The sequence below is a fragment of the Podarcis vaucheri genome, assembly GCF_965113315.1.
Source record: "Podarcis vaucheri genome assembly, chromosome: 5".
Classification (NCBI taxonomy): domain Eukaryota; kingdom Metazoa; phylum Chordata; class Lepidosauria; order Squamata; family Lacertidae; genus Podarcis; species Podarcis vaucheri.
The window spans coordinates 102,696,278-102,719,585 of NC_138763.1; the positions used below are offsets into that span (position 1 = coordinate 102,696,278).

General features: G+C 44.8%; 1 protein-coding gene across 4 annotated transcripts in view; it reads right to left on the bottom strand.

Moving 5' to 3' along the window:
- PHF21B (PHD finger protein 21B) overlaps nucleotides 1-23,308 on the bottom strand; it is a 190,063-nt gene that overhangs the window by 19,469 nt on the left and 147,286 nt on the right. For all 4 annotated transcript variants that reach the window (XM_082223135.1, XM_082223137.1, XM_082223136.1 and 1 more), the window contains 3 exons: nucleotides 15,151-15,243; nucleotides 7,516-7,869; nucleotides 4,529-4,651 (listed from right to left, as the gene is read on the bottom strand). In XM_082223135.1, the coding sequence (XP_082079261.1) occupies nucleotides 4,529-4,651; nucleotides 7,516-7,869; nucleotides 15,151-15,243 (570 nt within the window). The remainder of the gene's footprint in view (nucleotides 1-4,528; nucleotides 4,652-7,515; nucleotides 7,870-15,150; nucleotides 15,244-23,308) is intronic.

Below are 23,308 nucleotides of genomic sequence, written 5' to 3' on the forward strand. Positions count from 1 at the left end.
CTTTCTCAAGGATGACCAAAGAGGAGCCAGCCTGCTGTCTGGACCTAGCCCTCCACTACTCAAGGGGAAAGGAAGCCTTAACAACCTAATTAAAGAAAAATGTCATTCATTACACCAATTAAAGGCTCACCTAGCACTTTGGCTGCAATAGCACAGTCCCTGGGCGGCTGCCTTAGGAGTCCCTGGATCCACCGTCTTCCTCCAAATCCAACTCAAACTCCTAAATTAGCTGCTTTGCTGTTTTCAAACAAGGTTACTGCTTACCTATTCTTTTGCTTTTGAATGCCAAGCTTTCTTGATCTATATTTCTGAATTCTGTTCATACTAAATATATCAATAAATGCCTTAAGGAATCTGCAGTACTTCTCTCTTTGCATAGTTCAATAAGGATTTTTTTTTAAAAAAAGACAACAACATTTCACGTTGTAATTATATGTTCTAGTTGTCGTTACATGCATTTACACTAATTACACAGTTAGTTCTAATTACACTAATTGCATAAATGCATGTTAATCAACTAAAGCTTACTCAAAGAACAAAATAAATTAACCCAGAGCCTTATAATGAATACTTTTTCTTTAGTGCACAAAGAAAGCAAGACAGAAGCAGACCTCATGCTTATGCCCCAAGTCTGCACTGCCTGATAACCACACGGTTCTTCTAGCAGAACTGTTCCTGTTAAGTCATCAGTTCTACTCTAATATGCAGAAAGGAATAAAAAACTAATTTGAAAATAAAACTGATATTAAAATACCTTCTTAATCTCCAATTGTGTCTTCCAACCACACCCTGGAATGCTATTTCATGCAAGGCCAGAGAATATGTATTCTTTAAAATAACTATTAAATCAACACAGACTGGTGATCCACACAAAAAAGAATGGCATCTCAGTGAAAAACACATCTCATACCTGATGCGAGTGAATGAACTGAAGGGGTCTAGGGATCAAAAACACAAAGGCAAATATGAGGGAAATGGTTTACTTACTTAAACTACAATGAGGGGGAAGGCTGGTTTTCAGAAAGGTGGGTGAAGATGAGCATTGTTATGGCAACATGTGATGGGTAGGTTGGCTGTGTTTGTTGAGGCTCCATTTATACCATGATTGCATAACTACTAGGCAAATCCTCTGCTCTCCCACACTGAACGACTTGTATCTCTCTAACACAACCAGTTCTTTCAAGATGAACAGCCACACAACTCATCCCCCAGTGGCTTTGTTTACAGAAATAACAGGAAATCAAAGCTCAAGACTTGGAGATTTTTAATGTTCAGATAAGCAGCCATGTAACAGAATATATCGGGGGCAGTTCATTTTGAAATACATAAGTAAGTAGAATTTGACATCAACTCAAGGGGGAATGCATTTTTGGCTTTTAAAAAAGTGAGGTGCTAGTATTCAGATATGGATAAAAGTGCCTTGGATGGCAGCAAAAAATAGCTGCTGTGGGCAGAAAAAAAAAAAGGTGTTGAGGCTCTGAACCAGTGTGGACTGAGCTGAGCAGATTTCTTACATATCTAATGGACTTAAATTAAGCGAGTCACGTTCTTTTCACGTGCTCATTTATATTTGATAACTCTTCACCAAATGCAATATTTTACTTTAGTGAAGCAGTTAAGAAGGGGCCCAGTGATGCAGCCATTCAAAACAGCAACAGGGTCAGTATCCTGTAAGAGGTATAAATCTACAGTGAATGGCTATGTAAAAACTGGAAGAAGTGCTGTAACAGCAAGGTTGTGCATGTAAGAAAGGCAGGCAATCATCTGAAGGAAGGTTGCTTTGAGGACTAAATGAAGTGCTTTGAACAGCCATAAAGCTCTAGATAAACACTGGGTAATACTTTACTGTGATTGTCTGATGGTGGAACTCAACTTCCCCTTCTCTACCCTGCAGCCTCCCCACATGCCCCCCCCAAAAGAGCCCCCCCAGAGAGCTGGGGGACCCTCTGCAGCAAATCTGGGGAGGTGGCAGAGAGGAAAGGGAAGTTATGTTGCAGGAATACCTTTCACATTAAGAGCTCCCTTGGATCTTGGAGATTTTTAAGCAAAGGTTGGATGGTCATCTGTCATGGATGCTTTAGTTGAAAGTCCTAGATTGCAGGGGGTTGGACTAGATGGCCCTCAGGGTCCCTTCCAACTCTACAATTCTATGATGTCTGCTCATGCAATGCTGAGCATCATCTATTAAGAATTTTTACTAATAATGAAAATAATAGAACAGAGTTTACAATCCACAAGACCAGGGTGGCTAACCTGTGGCCCCTTCAGATGTTGTTTTAGTCCAGCTCCCATCAGCCAGCAGGGCCAATGGTCAGGAATTATGAGCGCTGCAGGCCAACGCCATTGGCAGGGTCACAGGTCAGCCACCGCTGCCATCAGAAGAACATAAAGAACAAAGAGTTACCCAAGACGGTAAGCAATAAATCCTGTATTATAGTCATTTCTGGTGTTACTGTTCCATGAAAAAAATAAGAATAAATTGTTGGTGTTGGACAACAAATGCAGTCATCCAATTTTATGGACAAGTCTTATGTGTAAAGTATTTTTTGCTGACAGAGGAAAAAATGAGCACAAGTCTGTTCTGTCTAGGCAATGTTCCAAAGACAGCTATTAATATTATTCAACTTGAGTAATGACAATTGGGTACAATTCTACTATCTCCTAGAGTACTCTGAAATGCTCTTGCATATCTCACATCATTAGGTCCCATTTTACTATTTACTACCTGTGATTTTAAAAGTATTATTTCCAAGAAGTTCTACAGGTCTGTTTTCTAAGAGCAGGGGAATTGTTTTGCCACAAGCTTATTAGCTTGCAGTGAACTCTGCACTAAAAATCAGGTGCGTGGAACACCTTGCAGGGAAACTGAAGTGGCATTAATAGTTCTAACGCCAGGTCTATATATATGCAGCCATGTTGGCTGCATCACAGGAAGCAGGCATGGGGAACCCGTGGCCATCAAAATGTTGCTGGACTCCAACTCCCATCAGCCCCACTTAGTCTGGCCAATGACCAGGAATGAGGGGAACTGCAGTTTGGTAACACCTGGCATGGGGTGGGGAGTCACAGGTTTCGCATCTCTGACCTAAAGCGCCACTTAAAGCTTGATATAAAATAATAATAATAATAATAATAATAATAATAATAATAATAATAATTTATTATTTATACCCCGCCCATCTGGCTGGGCCTCCCCAGCCACTCTGGGCGGCTTCCATAAAAACCAAAAATACAATAAAATATCACACGTTAAAAACTTCCCTGAACAGGGCTGCCTTAAGATGTCTTCTGAATGTCAGGTAGTTGTTTATCGCTTTGACATCTGCTGGAAGGGCGTTCCACAGGGCGGGCGCCACTACCGAGAAGGCCCTCTGCCTGGTTCCCTGTAGCTTTGCTTCTCGCAATGAGGGAACCGCCAGAAGGCCCTCGGCGCTGGACCTCAGCATCCGGGCAGAATGATGGGGGTGGAGACGCTCCTTCAGGTATACTGGACCGAGGCCGTTTAGGGCTTTAAAGGTCAGCACCAACACTTTGAATTGTGCTCGGAAACGTACTGGGAGCCAATGCAGGTCTTTCAAGACCGGTGTTATATGGTCTTATTATTATATTAATAATCAAGTGCTACCCTCCTCTCTGCATTTGCAAGCTATTCATTGTACCTTGTCTTATCCATCTAGATGGCTTGCAAATAATTGATATTACAGAAAATTCTCAGTGAACAATGAAAAAGAAGCGCATTTATCCTTGCACTTGCTTCCCATTGCTTCTTATAACGATAAGAGTGTGACGTGAACCATTTGTCATACAGTAAGTAGAAACTGATTGCTTATTCTTTTTTGTAGCCAATTCTCCTCGGTGCTGCACAAGTTCATAAAACACCTTAAAAGTCCCTATACAGGCCTGCCCACGCACTAAGATCTTCAAAAGAGGTCCTCAGCAAACCAGCAGACCTTTTCTGTGGAGACACCTGGCTTGCAAAAGAGCCGCCCCTCCAAAATGAGGGGAGCAGAAACGTAATTAATTTTAGGCACTGGCTAAAAAGATACTTGCTTGCCCAAACTTTTTCTGGTTATTAATACTCAGTCTTGCACATTATTCTGGTTCTGTAGATGTTATTGTATTCATGTTTTAGGTTGATTTTACAAATTATTTGAATATTATTATTATTGTTGTTAATCACACTGGATTTTAAAAATGTGTTTTACACAAATATGTAAATAAACACAGATCAAATGGACACTTTCATTACTTTGTTAAAACACAGAACTATAACACTTAACTAAGGCTAGTAAGGACAAACTGCTCTGGGCATATTTTGTGGGTTTTGTAACAAACTGTATTTTGCAAAAGGTATAAATAAAACTAAGGCAAGCACGTTGCAGCTCCTGCCCCCCCCCCCCCCGGTCAGTAAATAAGGGACTGTATGCTCTAAAAGCAGCAGCTTAACCTTTGGAGTGAGGAGACGTTCTGTGAGCTTCTCTATGTATATGAAATATCACGTTTATAAAGAAAATAAGATTTTGTTAACCTCTGGACTTTCCTCTTTTTTCTTTTTGGTAGCAGGGGGTCCCTGAGCTGACTCTTCAGGAGCTTTCTTTGTCTCCACTTTATTCTCTGTTTGGGTTTGAACTTGAGGCTGAATGATGATGACCTGCAAAACAAATGGGTGAATGAAAAGAAGATTGCTCCACAGTCTGAAAGGGATTCAATTTTTCAAACAGAGAAACTGAATCTTCAAATAAAGGGCTCCTTTGTTAACTACTTTCTTGCAGAGACAATAAAATCATACAGCAGGCATATTACGATCTGGAGACTCTCTTGTCAGGATCTTTACAAATATTATAAACAAGAAAGGCACCGTTCTTAGAGACTGTTCACTTACACCTAGTTGATTCAATCGCTTGGCACGTCTCAGAATGGTGGTCCACGTGGGATCCCCGCAACACAGAAGTTGACAGAACCGGGGTCTCCAGCCTGATTTTTAATATTCCAAAAGGAAATGGTAGAATAGTTTCCTTTTTAAATCTCGCATCTCAATCTCTCTCCAGTCCCTCTTTTTCTAGCCTATTAATTATGTCCTGGTCCACAATAACACAATTCCATGGCATGGTCCACAACAACACAATTTCAGATTATCCTTTGCTTGTTTACTCAGAAGCAAGTCTCACTGAGTTCAGCAGAGCTACATAGGAGTGCAAATTTATCTCTGTGTTTGAGAAAGATAATTATTACTCCTGTAGCATTAACAGGACTTTCTATACCAAGTATGAAAAAACTGCTAAGAGAGGTCATCTAGAGTGATGAGGTGGGTGTCAAGAGGAAGACGGGACTTTGCTTTGTTTTTCCTTTCCACCAGACACCAGTGCAACAGTCAGTAATGGACTAGATGAGGGTGAAAAAAGCAACCCAAACCCTGCCTCCATCTAGCGAAGGTGGAACACATTCTATGTTTACACGATGGCCACATGCAATCACATTCCACATGGAAAACAAGGGGTGAAGCTACAAGTGGGCTTCTTGTTGCTCTTCACCCTCCTCCAGATCCCCAAACACTCCCAAAATCTGCTGTGGAGAATTAAGAGACCTTCTGGATAAATTTTTGGAGGCACACTGGGAAGGAGGCAGGACAGGGAAGAAGAGAGACTGGAAGTTCCATTGCCCGAGCCAATTGCCATTCAACAAGTGTATGGGCATCACTGGAAGCCACCCAAGATGCAGAGCTTAGGAGCCAGCTCATGACCAAGAGTGTGTGCCATCAACTTTGGCTGGCATGTCAGCTGCACACACTGATAAGAAGGAACTTGCTGCTTTGGTAGCTTCTTGACTTGTCTACTGTAATGTGTACATCGTGGGTTTGCCCTCAAAGACAACTCAGAGCATTCCGTTAATGTAGAATAAGTTGTCTGATGGTTGTCTAGTGAGGCACTCAGAGTTCCACTGGCTTCCACTTAAATGGCATGGGTCTTGGATATACCCATGTGGACCTGTCAGAGAACTAAGGTCTATTGAGGAGGCCTGATTATGGGCTCCCACCACAGGGCAGAACAATATTTTCACTCACTGGTAATCAGCCACTATTCCCTTGGAGGGAAATATAGAAATTGTTATTGTTTTACTGTTGTATAATTTTACTTGATTTCACTGGTTTAAACATTTATTTGATGCTGCCTTCAGGAGTGTAAAGTTGAAAATCAACCATTATACTGAAGTGAAGTAATAAATTGTTTGATTTTAAAAGTTCGACTTTCTATGTTAACAACCTAAGGAAAATTTGTGTAAAAAGATGCTGTTGTTTTATATATATATTAATCTACATTGTGCAACTGATTAACTGAGCTGATGTTGAGGTACAGCATGTTCTGCTGCTCAGAGAACTAAATACTTTGCAGTCTAGCTTAAAATGCAGAAAGGAAAGCTGTCAGACTAGCTGAAATTAAACTTCACAAAGGGAAAGGTGAATACTGAGACCAGATTGCAAGAATGAAACCATGGGCAATGGGGCTGAAGGAAGGGTATTGAGAAAGAGAAACCTAAAAGAAAGGTGAGGTGAGAAACATGCTTGAGAAAGGCACATTTGTTTTGGAAACTGACACAAAACTGAGTTACTCAGATGGTGAGCTCTGAAGAAACATTATAGCAGTTAAGGTCATAAGGGAGTATATGGTACATAAAGTAAGGGAGCTACAGAAGGACTAAGGATGATGCACAAGAGATGCAATGGCTAAGTTTGGCTAAGCACAAGAGATGCAATGGCAGCATTTTGAGTTCACGAACCCAGCAGGGGAACCATGCCCACAAAGCAGCATAACACCCTATACATTTGAACCAAATAGCAAAGCCTATAGCTATAGAGCTGGTCTCTGATTTGAGAGCTGGACCATAATGAAGGCTGATCGCCGAAGAATGGATGCTTTTGAATTATGGTGGTGGAGGAGACTCTTGAGAGTCCCATGGACTGCAAGAAGATCAAACCTCTCCATTCTGAAGGAAATCAGCCCTGAGTGCTCACTGGAAGGACAGATCCTGAAGCTGAGGCTCCAATACTTTGGCCACCTCATGGGAAGAGAAGACTCCCTGGAAAAGACCCAGATGTTGGGAACGATGGAGGGCACAAGGAGAAGAGGACGACAGAGGGCGAGATGGTTGGACAGTGTTCTCGAAGCTACAAACATGAGTTTGACCAAACTGCGGGAGGCAGTGGAAGACAGGAGTGTCTGGCGTGCTCTGGTCCAGGGGGTCACGAAGAGTTGGACACGACTAAACGACTGAACAACAACTGATATTTCTATCATCTTGTCTCCCAAAACAAACATCCAATCCTGCACTAGTACATGGATAATTTAAATGGTTATTATTTTCCATGTGTTTCCTGAAGAGTTCACACAGCTTCCTGTACTTTCACTAGAAGAGTGGTGGGGAAAGAGTTTTTGAAATGCAGCTAAATATATCAGACCTGAGCCCTTCATGCAGTTAGTAAACCTGCAATAAGAACGGCAGTTCAATAATGAAACTTACCTTGCTGTCAGCGCTGATGAGGAGTGGTTGCACTTTAATGCCGTCATTAACCACTGAAACAGTGGCACTGGTGTTGATAGGAGCTGCATTTTTGGGGGATGTGGAGATGATGGCATAGGCCACACCTGTGGTGCTCAGGGGCGCTGACACAGTTGTTGTAGACTCAGTGACACTTTGTGATTGGCTGTTGGGTGTCTGTACATGGCTAACAGTATTATTGGCAGTGGGAAGGGCGGGTGTGGGGTTTTTGATGCTGACTACAGTTGCCTTTTGGAACGCAGAAGGTTGTTTGGAAGGTTGGTCTCTGCATGGAGATATAGGGAGGCTGTCTGGAATCAGGGTCTTTGGCCTAACCTGCAAGGAAGAAAAGACAACGTTCAATTCAGTTTTAAAAGAACCAGAGGTAGTGCAGGTGGTCTGGGCCCAGGGCAGAGGGTGTGGTTGTTTTCAATTTCAAAGCAGCAGCCTAGAGTTGCTACTTTGATTCAGGAAGTGAAATTGGGGAGGAGTGCTTAATCCCTTTCAACTGTGCTTTTTTCCCTACCAAATAGTTTCCGGGCCCAATTCAAAGCTCTGGTTTTGACAGATAAAATCTTAAACGGCTCAAGACCGCAATATCTCAAGAACTGCCTTTCCCCATATGAACTGACCTGGCCCCTGCAATCATCATCTGTGGCCCTTCTTCGCGTGCCTCCTCTGCAAGAGGTCCAGAGCGTGGCAACAGAATGAGAACGGACCTTTTCTGCACTGGCACCCTGCTTGTGGAATTCTCTTCCCTGGTGCCTTCATTACATAGCTTTAGGTGCCAGACAAAAACATTGTTTTATGAGCCAAAGGCCTGGGAGAAGAGCAATCTATGGCCTTTAAACCTATGTTTGCTTTTGCTATTATAGTGTGTATTTTTGTGTTTTTATATTGTAAATTGCCCTGTGATCTTCGGATGAAGGGCAATATAGAAATTTTAATAATAACAAGTCGCCCACTCTCCTAGGAGCTGCTATTATTGACCACAGCGATCTTACTAAAGCTAAGCAAGACAGGGAACTCTCTGCCACATTCAGTTTGGTTTTTAGAGATTATGGTTCAGGCAGTATCCTCTCCAATCGCTCACGGGCACAGCAATCCAAACTATGGGACAAATTATTCTGGCATAATCTACTCTTGTCCCAAGTTCCGTTCAGAAGCAGGGGTACCGCTGGCTGAGCCCCCCCAAATCTGGTAGAGGGAAAACAAGCCTTTGAAATAGTTTGACTTACAGCACCCTTTCTGCCAGTGCAATTTCTGCTGTGTTCACTGGTCATATGATGAAGCTGAACAGAGTTTAGAATAGGGGCAAGTCTCCTCCTGCCCTTTCCCACCCCCTCCACTATACTGCCCATGACTTACCCCAGCCTTGGCAGAGGGGGATGAGCTCCTCCTGAGCTGGGATGGAGGACATATGCCAGTGTATCTCTGGCTGAGCCGGGATGAGTGACTTCAGCTGGCGTGGCCCTGGCTGACCCCATGCTCAGCCAGAAATACACCTATTCCAAACTCTGCTCATCCCATCAGATCTTGAGTTTGTATTGCTCCTGAAAGCACCAATTCTGCTCCTGCCTTGACCTACAAGCAATTTGAATGTTCCTCACTGCGGGGAAGAGGAGAGTTTTCTTGCCCACAGAAAACCAACATATCTAAGAGAAGATTGCCTTTATCTCACTGATAAGTTCTGCTAATGCATTGAGATTTTTCCACCTGGGGACATTGTATCCCATTCCTGCAACTTAAAAGTTGTATGGTCTAGGAATGAATTTAAAACTTGATCCTCACGAATGTACAAATCAGCTGCAGGATTTCTCCCGCCCCTTAAGCCATAAGTCTTGAGCCTTGAAGGATACTAAGCAAAGATCTTTCCTTTATGTATGTGATGAGTTTATGACAAAAAGCAGATTGCTTAGGTTTGAAGGGCAGTAAATGGGTGCTAGATTTCAATTTTTATTTGTTGCAAGTTACAAGCCACTTCTGAGACCGCTGGAGTTAGGAGTCTTTAATGCAAGATGGCTTTCCAGAAAAGGGGGGCGGGGACTTTGCCAAAATTAGAGAATGTGCCAAGAAGTAGCAGCAGCAGCAGCCTGCATTCTACAAATGAGACATTAAAATGAAGGTCTCCAAGGACAGCATTCTGATGATATGATACCTTCTACTGGTGTAATTAATGCCATCCTGTCAACATGGCTCTAAATTAACAATGTGTTAAGCATCGCCTCAAGATTAAGCATAAATAATTTAATGTGTTACATAGTTAGCTCAACTTCTATTCCTTCCATTCCAGCTGCCATATTGCACTTGTCAGTTCTTGCACTCCCAGTCTTTGGGAATAAAGCTCTCAGCCCTGTCATTTCCCAATAATCTGGTATTGAAAACAGCTGTCCGTGTCATTACCCCAAAGGCTTTGAATTTCAGCAAGCAAAAGCAGCTTTCAGCTGCTGAAGCTTGAAGAAAATAAGCAAAAGATGATGTTCCAGCCACCATGCAGCTGGAGGGCCTTTTTGCAGTGGCTTAACACTACAGCAGGTAGGTGATTCCTAATGTTGTTGGTTGGTTGTCAAGCCTCTGCTTAAAGACCTCCAAAGTAGGAGACTCCACCACACTCCTTGGCAGCAAATTCCACTGTCGAACAGCTCTTACTGTCAGGAAGTTCTTCCTAATGTTTAGGTGGAATCTTCTTTCTTGTAGTTTGGATCCATTGCTCCGTGTCCGCTTCTCTGGAGCAGCAGAAAACAACCTTTCTCCCTCCTCTATGTGACATCCTTTTATATATTTGAACATGGCTATCATATCACCCCTTAACCTCCTCTTCTCCAGGCTAAACATGCCCAGCTCCCTTAGCCGTTCCTCATAAGGCATCGTTTCCAGGCCTTTGACCATTTTGGTTGCCCTCCTCTGGACACGTTCCAGTTTGTCAGTGTCCTTCTTGAACTGTGGTGCCCAGAACTGGACACAGTACTCCAGGTGTGGTCTGACCAGAGCAGAATACAGTGGCACTATTACTTCCCTTGATCTAGATGCTATACTCCTATTGATGCAGCCCAGAATTGCATTGGCTTTTTTAGCTGCCGCGTCACACTGTTGGCTCATGTCAAGTTTGTGGTCAACCAAGACTCCTAGATCCTTTTCACATGTACTGCTCTCAAGCCAGGTGTCCCCCATCTTGTATTTGTGCCTCTCATTTTTTTTTGCCCAAGTGCAATACTTTACATTTCTCCCTGTTAAAATTCATCTTGTTTGTTTTGGCCCAGTTCTCTAATCTGTCAAGGTCGTTTTGAAGTGTGATCCTGTCCTCTGGGGTGTTAGCTACCCCTCCCAGTTTGGTGTCATCTGCAAATTTGATCAGGATGCCCTTGAGTCCATCATCCAAGTCGTTGACAAAGATTCCAGTAGCCCATCACCCAAAAACGGCTTTGGCATGGTAAAAATAAAAAGATGGTGGCATCCACAGGCTGTCATTCTTTATTAATTTTGTGTTATCCTTACTACCAAAGTTCTTGCCACAGTTTTTCCTATTTTATCTCCCACTATGTCAGTGCTCTCAACTTTGTCTCTTACATTTCTACTGTTCAAAGCCACCGGACTGCTCCTCTCTTAAAAGACTTTTCTTATTCTCTCCTGTTGCCCTTTTAATAAATAAGACTCCTTCCTCAAACCTCTACACCTTTCTGCTCTTCCTTCGCTTGACTGTCTTCCCTACTGTCAACATGCAGATTCCAAGATCCCTGGAGATAAGAGCCTGTCTTTTCTGCCTGTGAAACTCTCTTAAAGCAGCACTATATAAATAATAAAAATGGATGGCAAAAAATCTTGGCTGAGTGCAGAGCAAAGGCAGAGTTCAGTTTATACGTGACATATCAGGAATGTGCAAAACAGTCAAATCCTGACCTCGGTAGTCAGAATGGAAGCCTTAACCTTTGACTTCCTTGCCTCGGTGCAGTATAGTATGAATTTAAAATTCCATTAGAGATAATAGAACAATTAATTCTGGATTAAGCTGCATTTATAGCAAAGCACTGTGAGCGTTGCAATTAGGTTTGACTTAAAGTTACTTTTGTTGTAGCCTGTTTAAATGCACAGCATTTCACCATGTGCCACTGTGTACTAAATGTACATAGCATGATTTCATACCAGTGTTAAACAATGCCAAATTAAGTGTTCTTATTCAAAATGAAGGATTAAGCTAAGGCAACACTGGGTCTTTTCTGCCCCCTTGTGATAACTCAGCAGAATTACGTAGCCCTCACAGGCTTCTGCCCTAACCTAATCTCAAACTAACTTAATGTGGAAGTTAATTCATTTTTACAAATAAAAAATAATACTGCCTTGCTAACTGTGCCCCATGCACAAGTTAAAGAAACAATTAAACAATTGCCTACAGGCCACAAGAAATGAACCCCTGACAGAACATAGAACAAGAAACCATTATCCCACACACTGCTTTAATCTCCACATTCTCCAGCAAAACATTAAGCATTAAAACAGACAATTAAAGGATTAGAGTTTTTTATTTTAAAAAAATGCAGAAAAAATGCTAAGCAGTATATCCTGCAAAAATGTGCTAGATGATGATAAAATACAAAGTACAGGTTAAGTACACAGCACCAACCATTACCATTCTTGGAACAAATTATTTGCAACAATTAGGGGGTCAGACAAATTTCCTTACACACCAAGAGAGCTTGTATCTACTGCAACATGAACAAGTCCAAAACACTTTGATAACAGAAAGTTGGCAATCCAACAAATTTTATTCCTAGATAAAATTGTGTTATATGGTAGCCTCTCATATTTTTAAATACTTCTTACTAACATCAACTTTCAGGCTAAGTTTAGATGTGATGCCAAATCACAGATGGGCATTAAATGAAGAGGGTTCATTTGGGTTTGCACACCGATTCTCTCCTAACATCTAATTTCACTGCAAAATTAGAATCCTTCTTCCTTCCTATTGGAACAGGCCTCATAGGTAACACAAATTACCATATATACTCGAGTATAAGCTGACTTTTCCAGCACATTTTTTATGCTGAAAAAGCTCCCCTTGGCTTATACTCGAGTGAGGCAGATGGCGGCCGCGTTGCTTTCGCTGAAGCCTGGAGAGCGAGAGGTGTCTGTGCGCACCGACCCCCCTTGCTCTCCAGGCTTCGGCAGGGAGAGGCTGCATGTGGCTATGGCTTCTTTAGCCCCGCGCAGCTTCTCCCGGGAGGGAGAGGTTGCGTGGGGCTAAAGAGGAAGCCAAAGCAGCCAGTGGGATCCATCCATCCACTGCTGCTCTTTGGGGCTGGGGAGGGGAATAAGATTATTTTTCTTGATTCCCCCCCTAAAAACTGGGTGCGCCCTATGGTCCGGTGCGCCCTATGGCGTGAAAAATACGGTGTATGGTAAGTGGCGCCCTATATACCCACTGGTGGAGGAAGAGGGGGGTGGGGGAGCCCCCCACCCCTGGCAGCATGATCCCAGTGGGGTTCCATCGCGGCTGCCCCCCACCATGCTGGGCACCCAGCCCCTGCAGGCGGTGCGCCACGCCCCCAGGACACGCCCCAAGCCCCTTTGGGCGGCGCATCCCACCCCCGGGACGCGTGCCAGCCCCGTCCCCGCCTGCTCTCGGCCCCTGGTTCTGGAGCATGAAGCTCCGCCACTGTATATACCCCAGGAGGGCATCATAAGGATTGGGAGAGAAGGGACAGCAATAAATAGAAATGTGTTCTTACAACTGCTGGACATAATGCAATTAGTGTGGGTTTTGCTTTTCAGGAGAAAGCAAAGTATCATTTCATTAGTATATGACAGATGTCAAACCTCTATTGAATTTATGTATATAATGATTTCAAACATAGTATGTTGTAGCTCAATTTGTTTTGATGCCTCAGAAGCTGAAAATAATCAAAATCTCAACAATATCTATATTTTGATGCCCAGCGGGAAAGAGCACATTCGAAGCAGAGCTTTCCTAAACTGAGCTTTTGTTTGTTTGTTTGTTTCTATGGAGGGGCATGTGCTGTATAGCTGCAGAGAATTGGCTCCATTCACACATCACAGTAAACTATAGTTAATGGTTTTATGTGAATCTACCTATCTGGGCTTCTAGCATGTAGAGGAATGAAACCATGATCCTGCCCTCATGGTCCTGTCTAAACCACAGACTGTGGTTCAAACCATGAACGTACAAACGTGGGTACATACCATGATTTATTAACACTAAATCAGGCATTGTGGTTTGTTTCACCCCAGATCTACTAGGGAAGAACAAAGTGGATGAGATCCATTTATGTGTGGTAAGCCATGGTTTATCACAACGTCTATTTACATTAGAATGTCTATCTTTTCAAAATCAGCCTATTATATATTCTCATGGGGGTGAGCATGCTTAATCTACACATTAGAGCAAAACATCACACCTACAGAACAAGGTAAGAACCAAAAAGCCAGGTAACATCAATATCAGTGTCATCCACTGTCCTCAAAGATATAAAAGCTTTTCTAAAGAGGTTGATTTTTACCAATTACTCAAAAGACTCCAAAGAAATGCCCATGTGAAATTTTCTAAGCAAGGCAACTCAAAGGAAGGGCACTACAACTGAAATAGTCCGGCTTTCTAGAACCACTGATGCAGATGTCTCAGATTGCTACAAAGGGTCCAGACCCAAGTCTTTTGAATACAAGCGCAAAACTTTTAACTGAATGTTAAAAGAATGTACCTCTTGTATGACACTTGAATGTTATGACAGGAATCTAATTAGCCACAATATTTTCCCTTCACATCTTATGAAAAGGAATTGCTCGTTATCATACAAACAGGCTCTACAACCCCAAACTAATTGTTACAGAAGATCTTACAGCCTCCTCTAAAGACTGAACCTTAATTGCAACCCACATTTCCTTCTGACAATCCTTGCCATTGCTAACGAAGGGGCTATTAGTGAGCTGATCCTATGCTGAACCTTCAATGTATTTGCACAAGTTGCTACAAAAGTGGCCACGGTTTTAAGAGTGGCAGTGGAACTATAAATGCAGAAATGGCTAGTAGAATACTAGTAAAACTCCACCAAAGGTATTTTCAGAACCAACTGATTCTTCTTTTAAATTCTCGAGATTCTAAATTTTGTAGCTTTAATTTATGTTTTAAATTTCTGCAATATTTTATTATAGTGAGCTGCTCTGAGTCCTGCATGCTGAAATATTGGATGTGAGTTTATAAACAAGCAAACAATCATAGCAGTTAAGGAATTAATATTTGGGTTTACTTATAAAGCCAGTCACCCTATGGCAGGTCACAACTCACATGTTGAGAAATGACGCTCTTAAAGCCTGCCATGCGCTGATCATCACTGAACCACTAACCACCATGATGATGTTAGTTCCTGTTTTGCTTTCAGTCACTTTTCTTGCTTTAATACACACACCCAGAAATACTATTCGTGATTATGCACATGCAGGATTGGCTAGGACTATGTGTGTTTGCAGCTTGCTTGCTTGGGTGAATGGCTGCCCGGACGATTAAGTGGGCTGACTTGCTGGTACCTAAACAAATGATTTACTCTCTGAATATCAGAACACACAGCCCATTAATAAAGGCAGACAATTTTACGAAAACAGTCTTTTTACCTGAGGTAGCACTGCTGGTCTTTGTCCTGCCAACCTCTGCAAGGAGCTCACCTGAGGAACGGTAATCTGCACAGCTGCAATGGTTCCCAAAGCCTGCCAGAAGAAATGAATTTTCAGGATTTGAAATGGTCCAAAGAGAGTTGTCATGCACGCCTGTTTTTGCCTCACTGCAGCTTTGGGCCAGCTACCGCTGCTCAGGGTCTAGCCTACTTCATAGGGTTGTTGGGAAGATAAAAAGGATATTTATTTATTTTATTATATTCCACCCTTATCATCAAGTGATCCCAGGGAAGGTCACAACAATAAAAATACAGTGGTACTTCGGGTTAAGAACTTAATTCGTTCTGGAAGTCCATTCTTAACCTGAAACTGTTCTTAACCTGAAGCAGTACTTTAGCTAAAGGGGCCTCCCACTGCCGCCGCTTGATTTCTGTTCTCAACCTGAAGCAAAGTTCTTAACCCAAGGTACTATTTCTGGGTTAACGGAGGCTGTAACCTGAAGCGTATGTGTCAGGGAACTGCCATCGGAGGAACAGGTGGTGGAGGGGCTCAGGGAGGAAGGAAGAGACTCAACAGCCGAAGCAGGGACCAGCAGGGGGAGGAGTGGATCTCTGAGGGAATGCGAGCTGGAGGGAGGGCTCAGAGACGCTTCCAGCGAGAACAGTGGGGAGGTATCTGAGGCTCCCATAGGGAGACCCACGCCTCGCCGGAAACTGTCACGCCGTGAGTCCAGAAGGCGGGTTTCCGTTAAGGAGCTCTTATGCTGGAGACGATTCCGAAAGCAACCACTGTCGGAATCTACGAGTGACTAGGGCAGACATGTTTGAGGAGCTCTGTCACACACAGAGGTTTGTGGAGTGGCACAAACTCTGAGGGAGCACGATTTTACGCACAAGCAGCTAATCATCCCATCACAGCATTCCGACAGTCTCTGTACGCTGCCTGTGCAGGAGAAGGCATCATGAGCGACCCAGCCGGAACCGAAGGAGCAGGGGTTGGAGCTGGTCCAAGCTTGGAAGAAAGATACCGAGCGTTGGAAATCCAACTTGCGCTGCAGACGGCGAGGCTTGAGGAGAGAAGGGCTCAGGATGCAGACAAGAAGGGGAGAGCCACCCAGTTCACCAGAAAGGTACCAGGATTGGTGCAGAAGTTTGGGGGGGACCCCAAGGACTACCATGCCTTTAGGACAGAGATGCAATATGCCCTTAATGTGCAGTTTGATGAGTTCCCTGATGAGGAATCGCGAGTTGCTTTCGTGATTGGGCATCTTGAGAGGGGGGCGAGGGACTGGGTTAGACCCCTGATGGCAACGCACAATGACGTACTAAAGGACACTATGAAGTTCTTTCGTGCAATGGATATCATGTTTTCCAGCGATATTGAGGAGGGAGTGGTGCGCAGACAGCTAATGGCTTGCAAGCAGGGAAGCCGATCTGTCCGTGAGTACTGGACTGAGTTTACCATGCTGGTTCACAGATTGGGGTGGGACTTATCGGCGGCACCCATTCAGATGCTATTTGAAGAAGGTCTCTCTTCGGCTGTGAAAGACGAACTGTCCCGGAGCCCCAGGGCGGTGTCTATGGATTAGCTGACCAAATCTGTGCTGACCATAGGAGCGCGCCAGGAGGCAAGAGCCTTGGAGAGGCGGGAAGGTAAAGGGGAACGTTGGAAGGAGTTCCGCATTCCAGACATTCCTGAGCCAGCTTTCCCGCCGGCAGAGCCGATGGAAATCGGAACAGCGCGCGCGCGCGCAGTTTCAAAGCCCAGCGAAGGGGGTAGGAAGGAGGGAAAAGGCGCCCGGAAATGCTATCTCTGCCAACAGCCAGGTCACTTTGCCAGAGTCTGCCCCCAGAGGAAGGAATGGCAAGGAATGGTGGGAGCTGTTGAGGGAGGAGTGGAAGAGATATCGGAGCAAGTAAAAGCCAACGCCTGGCTGCCACCGTCGGGGCACAGCAGCCAGGCCAAAGAGCAGTGAAAGTGCCCACGCCAGAACCTCCCAAACCTGCCCTAGTGATAGAGGTGTCACTAGAGTTGCAAAACGGATACCCTCTGAAGATTAAGGCGCTGTTGGACTCAGGCAGCTCCTGCAATTTCATGAGCAAGGAGTTTGCAGCTGAACACCAGATACAGACGATCCCTTTAAGCAACCCCCTACAGGTGACCACGATCGATGGCAGGGAGCTGTTGGGAGGGGAAGTCAGCTTGCAGACCGTCCCAATGACAATGAAGGTGGCAAGGCACACGGAACTGATAGCGTTTAATGTGGCCACCTTGGGAGGGGCTCCCATTATTTTGGGGATGAGCTGGCTGGCGTTACATGATCCACTGGTGGGCTGGCATCAGAGAGTGGTTTCCTTTGGTTCTGCACATTGCTTAGAACACTGCAGGGAGGGAAAGGGTTCAGCAGGAGCCCAAGCGACCCTAGCAGGGATGGAAGTAACGGAGAAGGTGAAGGTACCACGACAATACGCAGATCTCAGCGATGTGTTCAGCGAAAGGGAGGCTGACCAACTACCCCCGCATAGACCCTTTGATTGTCAAATCAATTTACTGCCTGGGGCGCAGCTCCCCGCAGGCAAGTTGTATGCCATGTCAGACAGAGAAATGCAGGAGTTACGAGAATTCATTGACAAGAACCTGAAGAGGGGTTTCATCAGAGAGTCAAAAGCAGTGGGAGGTAGTCCCGTGTTTTTTGTGGATAAAAAAAACACGGACAAGCCGAGACTTGTGTGTGATTTCAGGGCCTTAAACGCAGTGTCAGAACCATTGGCCTTTCCCATGCCTAGAATAGATGACATTTTGAACAGGGTGCGGAAGGGAAAGATTTTTACCAAGCTGGACCTAAGGGGGGCATACAATCTGATACGTATAAGGAAAGGGGATGAATGGAAAACCACCATGTTCACCCCTTTGGGGGCATTTGAATATCTCGTCATGCCATTTGGATTACAAGCAGGCTCAGCGTGCTTTCAATCGCTGATGAACCACGTACTAGGGCCTTTGCTTTACAAGAATTGTGTGGCCTTCCTGGATGACGTGTTGGTGTATTCTGAGAATGAGGAGCAGCATGTGAGAGACGTCAGAGAAGTGTTGCGCAGGCTGCTGGACAACCGGCTGTGGGTGAAACTGGAGAAGTGTCAGTTTCATACCAAGGAGGTGGAGTTCCTGGGGTACCGCCTGTCAGACAAGGGATTAGCTATGGATCCCGGCAAGGTCCAGGCAGTGCTGGAATGGAAAACTCCCAAAACAAAGAAGGATGTGCAGAGGTTCCTAGGGTTTGGGAACTTTTACCGTAAGTTCATCCGAAACTTTGCCCACCTGACGGCGCCCATAACGGACTGTCTCAGCAGTAAGAAGAAATTTGTTTGGACTGAGGAGGCGGAGCGAGCTTTTGAGGAGCTAAAAGAGGCCTTCGCCTCTGAAGAACAACTTCTGCATGTGGATTTACAAAAAAAGATGAGAGTCGAAACAGACGCATCAGACAGAGCCATTGGGGCGGTGCTTCTCCTGCAGCCAGGGGGGGAGGAGTCAGAGTGGAGACCGTGTGCGTTTTTTTCGCGAAAACTGAACAAATCCGAGAGGAACTACACGGTGTACGATCGAGAACTTCTTGCTGTCCATGAGGCTTTTCGGAGATGGAGGCACCTGCTAATTGGCGCACAACATAAGGTGCAAGTGTGCACTGACCACAAGAACCTAGAGTATTGGAGAACGGCACGAGTGCTCAACCAACGGCAGTTGAGATGGGCCCAGGAGTTCTCCAGATTTAACTTTGAGATTTGTTATGTGCCAGGCCCAGAGAACGTTAGGGCGGACGCTCTCTCACGTAAACCTGAATATTTGGAGGGGGAGGGAGCACCCGAAGAGAGACATGTCATTCCAGAGGACCGCTGGGTGTGTGGGGCGGCATTGGTGGGGCAAAGATAACTGGTAGAGGGAACGGAGAACGATGAATACGCACAGGACAAACTCAGGGGACTCAGGAGGGAGGGAGATAAACCCGGAGGTTTTGAGGAGAGAAACGGGGCGTTGTACTACAAGGGAGCGTTATATATACCTGAAGGAGAGTTGAGGGGGAAGGTACTCAAGCAGCTGCACGATAGCCCCACAGCGGGGCATTTTGGGCAACACAGAACCATGTGGCTGGTGACCAGGGAATTTTGGTGGCCTAAGGTCAGGGAAGACATGCGGGAGTATGTGAGGAGTTGTGACCAATGCCAGCGAGCCAAAGGGGAAAGGCGGGCGCCGGCAGGGTTATTAGAACCGCTACCCACACCAGAAAGACCATGGGAAGCAGTGGCTATAGATTTCATGACTGATCTGCCAAGGTCCAGGGGGAAAACAGCCATCATGGTTGTGGTAGACCTGTTAACCAAAATGGCACACTTTATAGCCTGCTCGCATGCGGTCACGGCAGAAGAAACTGCTAAATTGTTTGTAGAAAATGTGTTTAGGTTGCATGGCGCCCCCTTGAGGGTGGTTTCAGACCGGGGGAAACAATTTACTTCCAGGTTCTGGAGGAAGCTCATGAGCTTGCTGCATGTAGAGGTAAATTTCTCGACTGCCCGGCATCCTGAAACCAATGGGCAGGCGGAAAGAGCCAATGGCATCCTCCAACAATATTTGAGGTGTTACGTCAATGACAGAGAGAATGATTGGGTGGAGAAGTTGGCATTGGCGGAATTTTCCCAGAACAATGCGGAGAACGTGTCCACGGGGATGAGCCCCTTTTTGGCAAATTACGGGTGCCATCCCAGGGCTTTCCCAGGGGGTGAGGGGGAGAGATGGAGCGTTCCAGCTGCCGAACAGTTCGTAGAAGAAATGGAAGCTATCCATCGCCAGCTCCAACTTAACTTAGACAGGGCCAAGGAGGAATATAAGAGGCAGGCAGACAAACACAGGAGAGAAGGTGAAACCATTAGGGTGGGGGACCAAGTGTGGCTGTCAACCCAAGGGTTACCCTTCAAAGGGGGTTGTAAGAAGTTAAGACCCAAAAGACTGGGTCCATTTGAAATCACACAACAGGTCAATCCAGTGGCTTTCAGACTCCGGTTACCGAACCACATGAAGCTGCACCCAGTTTTCCACAGGTCATTGCTGTCACTGTATAAAGAGGACAGAGAAGGGAGGGTCACTCGGGGACCAGCAATGGAGGAAAGGGAACAAAGCTACAATGTAGCGGAGATCCTCGATTCCAGGTGGAAGGGAGATCAAGTAGAGTATTTGGTAATGTGGGAAGGGGAACCGGAGTCGGAAAACACCTGGGTTAGGGCAGAGGATGTCAATGACGAAGTTTTAATAGAAACTTTTCATCAGAGGTTCCCACGTAAACCTCAGCCTGTAGCGAGGTTCCGGAGGGAATACTTTGCCACCACTGACGAAGAAGAGGAGTTGGAGGGGTTCACAGATTCTGAGGAGGAGGAGGTTTCAGCGAGCCAGGACGGCGATCGATGGAGGGAATTGTTCGAGACGTCTGAAGATGAAGAAGATTCTTTTCGGGGTTTTACCTCTTCACCTCCCAGAGGAGAGGAAATGGGAGGGGGTGAGGGGGGCCCTGGAGGGGAGGTGGATGTCAGGGAACTGCCATCGGAGGAACAGGTGGTGGAGGGGCTCAGGGAGGAAGGAAGAGACTCAACAGCCGAAGCAGGGACCAGCAGGGGGAGGAGTGGATCTCTGAGGGAATGCGAGCTGGAGGGAGGGCTCAGAGACGCTTCCAGCGAGAACAGTGGGGAGGTATCTGAGGCTCCCATAGGGAGACCCACGCCTCGCCAGAAACTGTCACGCCGTGAGTCCAGAAGGCGGGTTTCCGTTAAGGAGCTCTTATGCTGGAGACGATTCCGAAAGCAACCACTGTCGGAATCTACGAGTGACTAGGGCAGACATGTTTGAGGAGCTCTGTCACACACAGAGGTTTGTGGAGTGGCACAAACTCTGAGGGAGCACGATTTTACGCACAAGCAGCTAATCATCCCATCACAGTATGTAACGTGAAGCGTATGTAACCCGAGGTACCACCGTACACCATAAAGTCAAAAGAAACCTTTGGTGCTCTCTGTGACACACTTAATCAGAAAATGGCTACTTCAAGTCACCCGAGGACATCTGTGGGCAGGATCTCTCCATTGCGGGGGTTGGACTATACGACCCTTGGGGTCCCTTGCAACTCTACAATTCTCTGATTCTAAAACCAGCATGGCGGTGTTAAGTTCTCTCCCTCTGTTCTTTCCTAAGACAAACCAGGTGGCTAACATGTGGCTTCTTTAAATCATCCTCCATTTCCAAAGGCTTGGAGGAAGATGCCGTTTTTTATCTGGCACTGAAAACTAATCGAAGTTGGTGCCAGTCAGGGGCAAAGTTACTCCACAGCTGGAGGGCCATCACTGAGAAGGCTCCATCCAAAGCCCCAGCCCCACAGGCTTCACTTGGTGATGTAATGACAAAAAAAGAATAAACCCCCTGCCTGCCACCATAAGTTTCCTAGAAGAAGGGCTGGTTCAGGTTAGACAAATGAAAGACAAACTTTATGAACTGCATATGTTTTAAAGGATTCCTTCAGATAGAGACTGTAGTTTAAAAACATGAATACTACTTCCATTGGAATGCTGCATTTTGAATTCTTAACCTTTTTTATGTCTGCCTCACACAGTATGAATTTTTGTGTATCATTTTCACATAGGAAAATATGTCTACTGCACACATAAGAAAAGCATCGCATAAGTCTGTTTCACTGTAGGAGAAAATCATGATTTTTTGTGGGTGTCTGTGGTATTCTAATACAGTGGTACCTCGGTTTAAGAACAGTTGGTTTAAGAACAATTTCACTTACAAACTCTGCAAAACCGGAAATAGTGTCTTGGTTTTAGAACTTTACCTCGGTCTAAGAACAGAATCCAAATGGTGGAAGGGCACTGGCCTCATTAGGGAAAGTGCGCCTCGGTTTAAGAACTGTTTTAGTTTAAGAACCTCTGGAACTGATTAAGTTTGTAAAGCGAGGTACCACTGTACAACATAACAGACTTGTGTTAATTCACCTGATGCAATGGCACAGAACACAAAAGTGATATCCACATAAGAAATATTTTGTGTGCTGCAACCCTAAGAAACACATACCACCTTTCCTTGTTTTACATCTAATCAGAAGAAATTACCAATATTTAATAGTTTTAATAAAAAGCAGAAAATGTATCAAATCTCCTCTTTCTATTCTTCAGTTGCCTCCTTTCCCCAATACCATGGTGCATTTATCTGGCACAACTCATAACTCTAGAAACTGTTCGATCACGAGTTGCATCCATGGGTTAGCTCTATAAAACAGAAACAGCTTTGCTTGTTTGTTAAACACACACACAGCGGCCAAAAATAATAAAAAAGGGGAGTTGAAGGGGAGAGGAACAGCCAGACAGCTTCATTGTACTGCCAAGTTCATTTCTCTTAGTATCTGTGGACTAGGAGTGCTGGCTGTGTTTTCCAATGAAGCTATCATTAGTCCTGTCACCTACGCTTTCAGAAAACACTGTCGATTTATTTCCCTGAAGAAGTTCAGAGTACTGTAGCTGCCTCTCAGGAGAATGAAAACAAATTATGGTATTCCTCAGTTATGAAATTTTTAGTACCGAACGATACATGCTTAATGTTTATCAGCCTCTTAATATCAAAGCTTGATGGTTTAAATTTTTCAAAGGCAATGCAAGCCCTCCTTGAAACAATGAAATGCTGCAAAAGTGGAAATCCCCCGTTCTCTTTATTTTTAATGTTAACTGCCTTAATTTGGCCACAGTATCTGGATTCTATGTAACAAAATCTTCCCACCTTGATAGAAGAGTGGCGCTCTGAAGCCCTCTCTAGTTTTATTCTCCACCGAGGTAAGTTTGGGAAAAGGTAGGTAGTGATGCAGATAATATCATGGGGTGTGTGGGCCCCATTTAGGACTGGACTGGACTCAGGGGCTTGATCCAATCCTAAGAGTATTTTGAGTTGAGAACCAATGAGACCTGGGACATGGGATGCCCTACGCAGGACCATGTTCAGACTCGCCCCTGATAAAAACAGTGTAAACACAGAGTGGCTAGAACAATACCTTGAAGTAGGTAACAAAACCTGACAGAAGACAATAGTATTTACTGGTTGTTGTTCTTTTTTAAAAAAAAATCTATCGAGT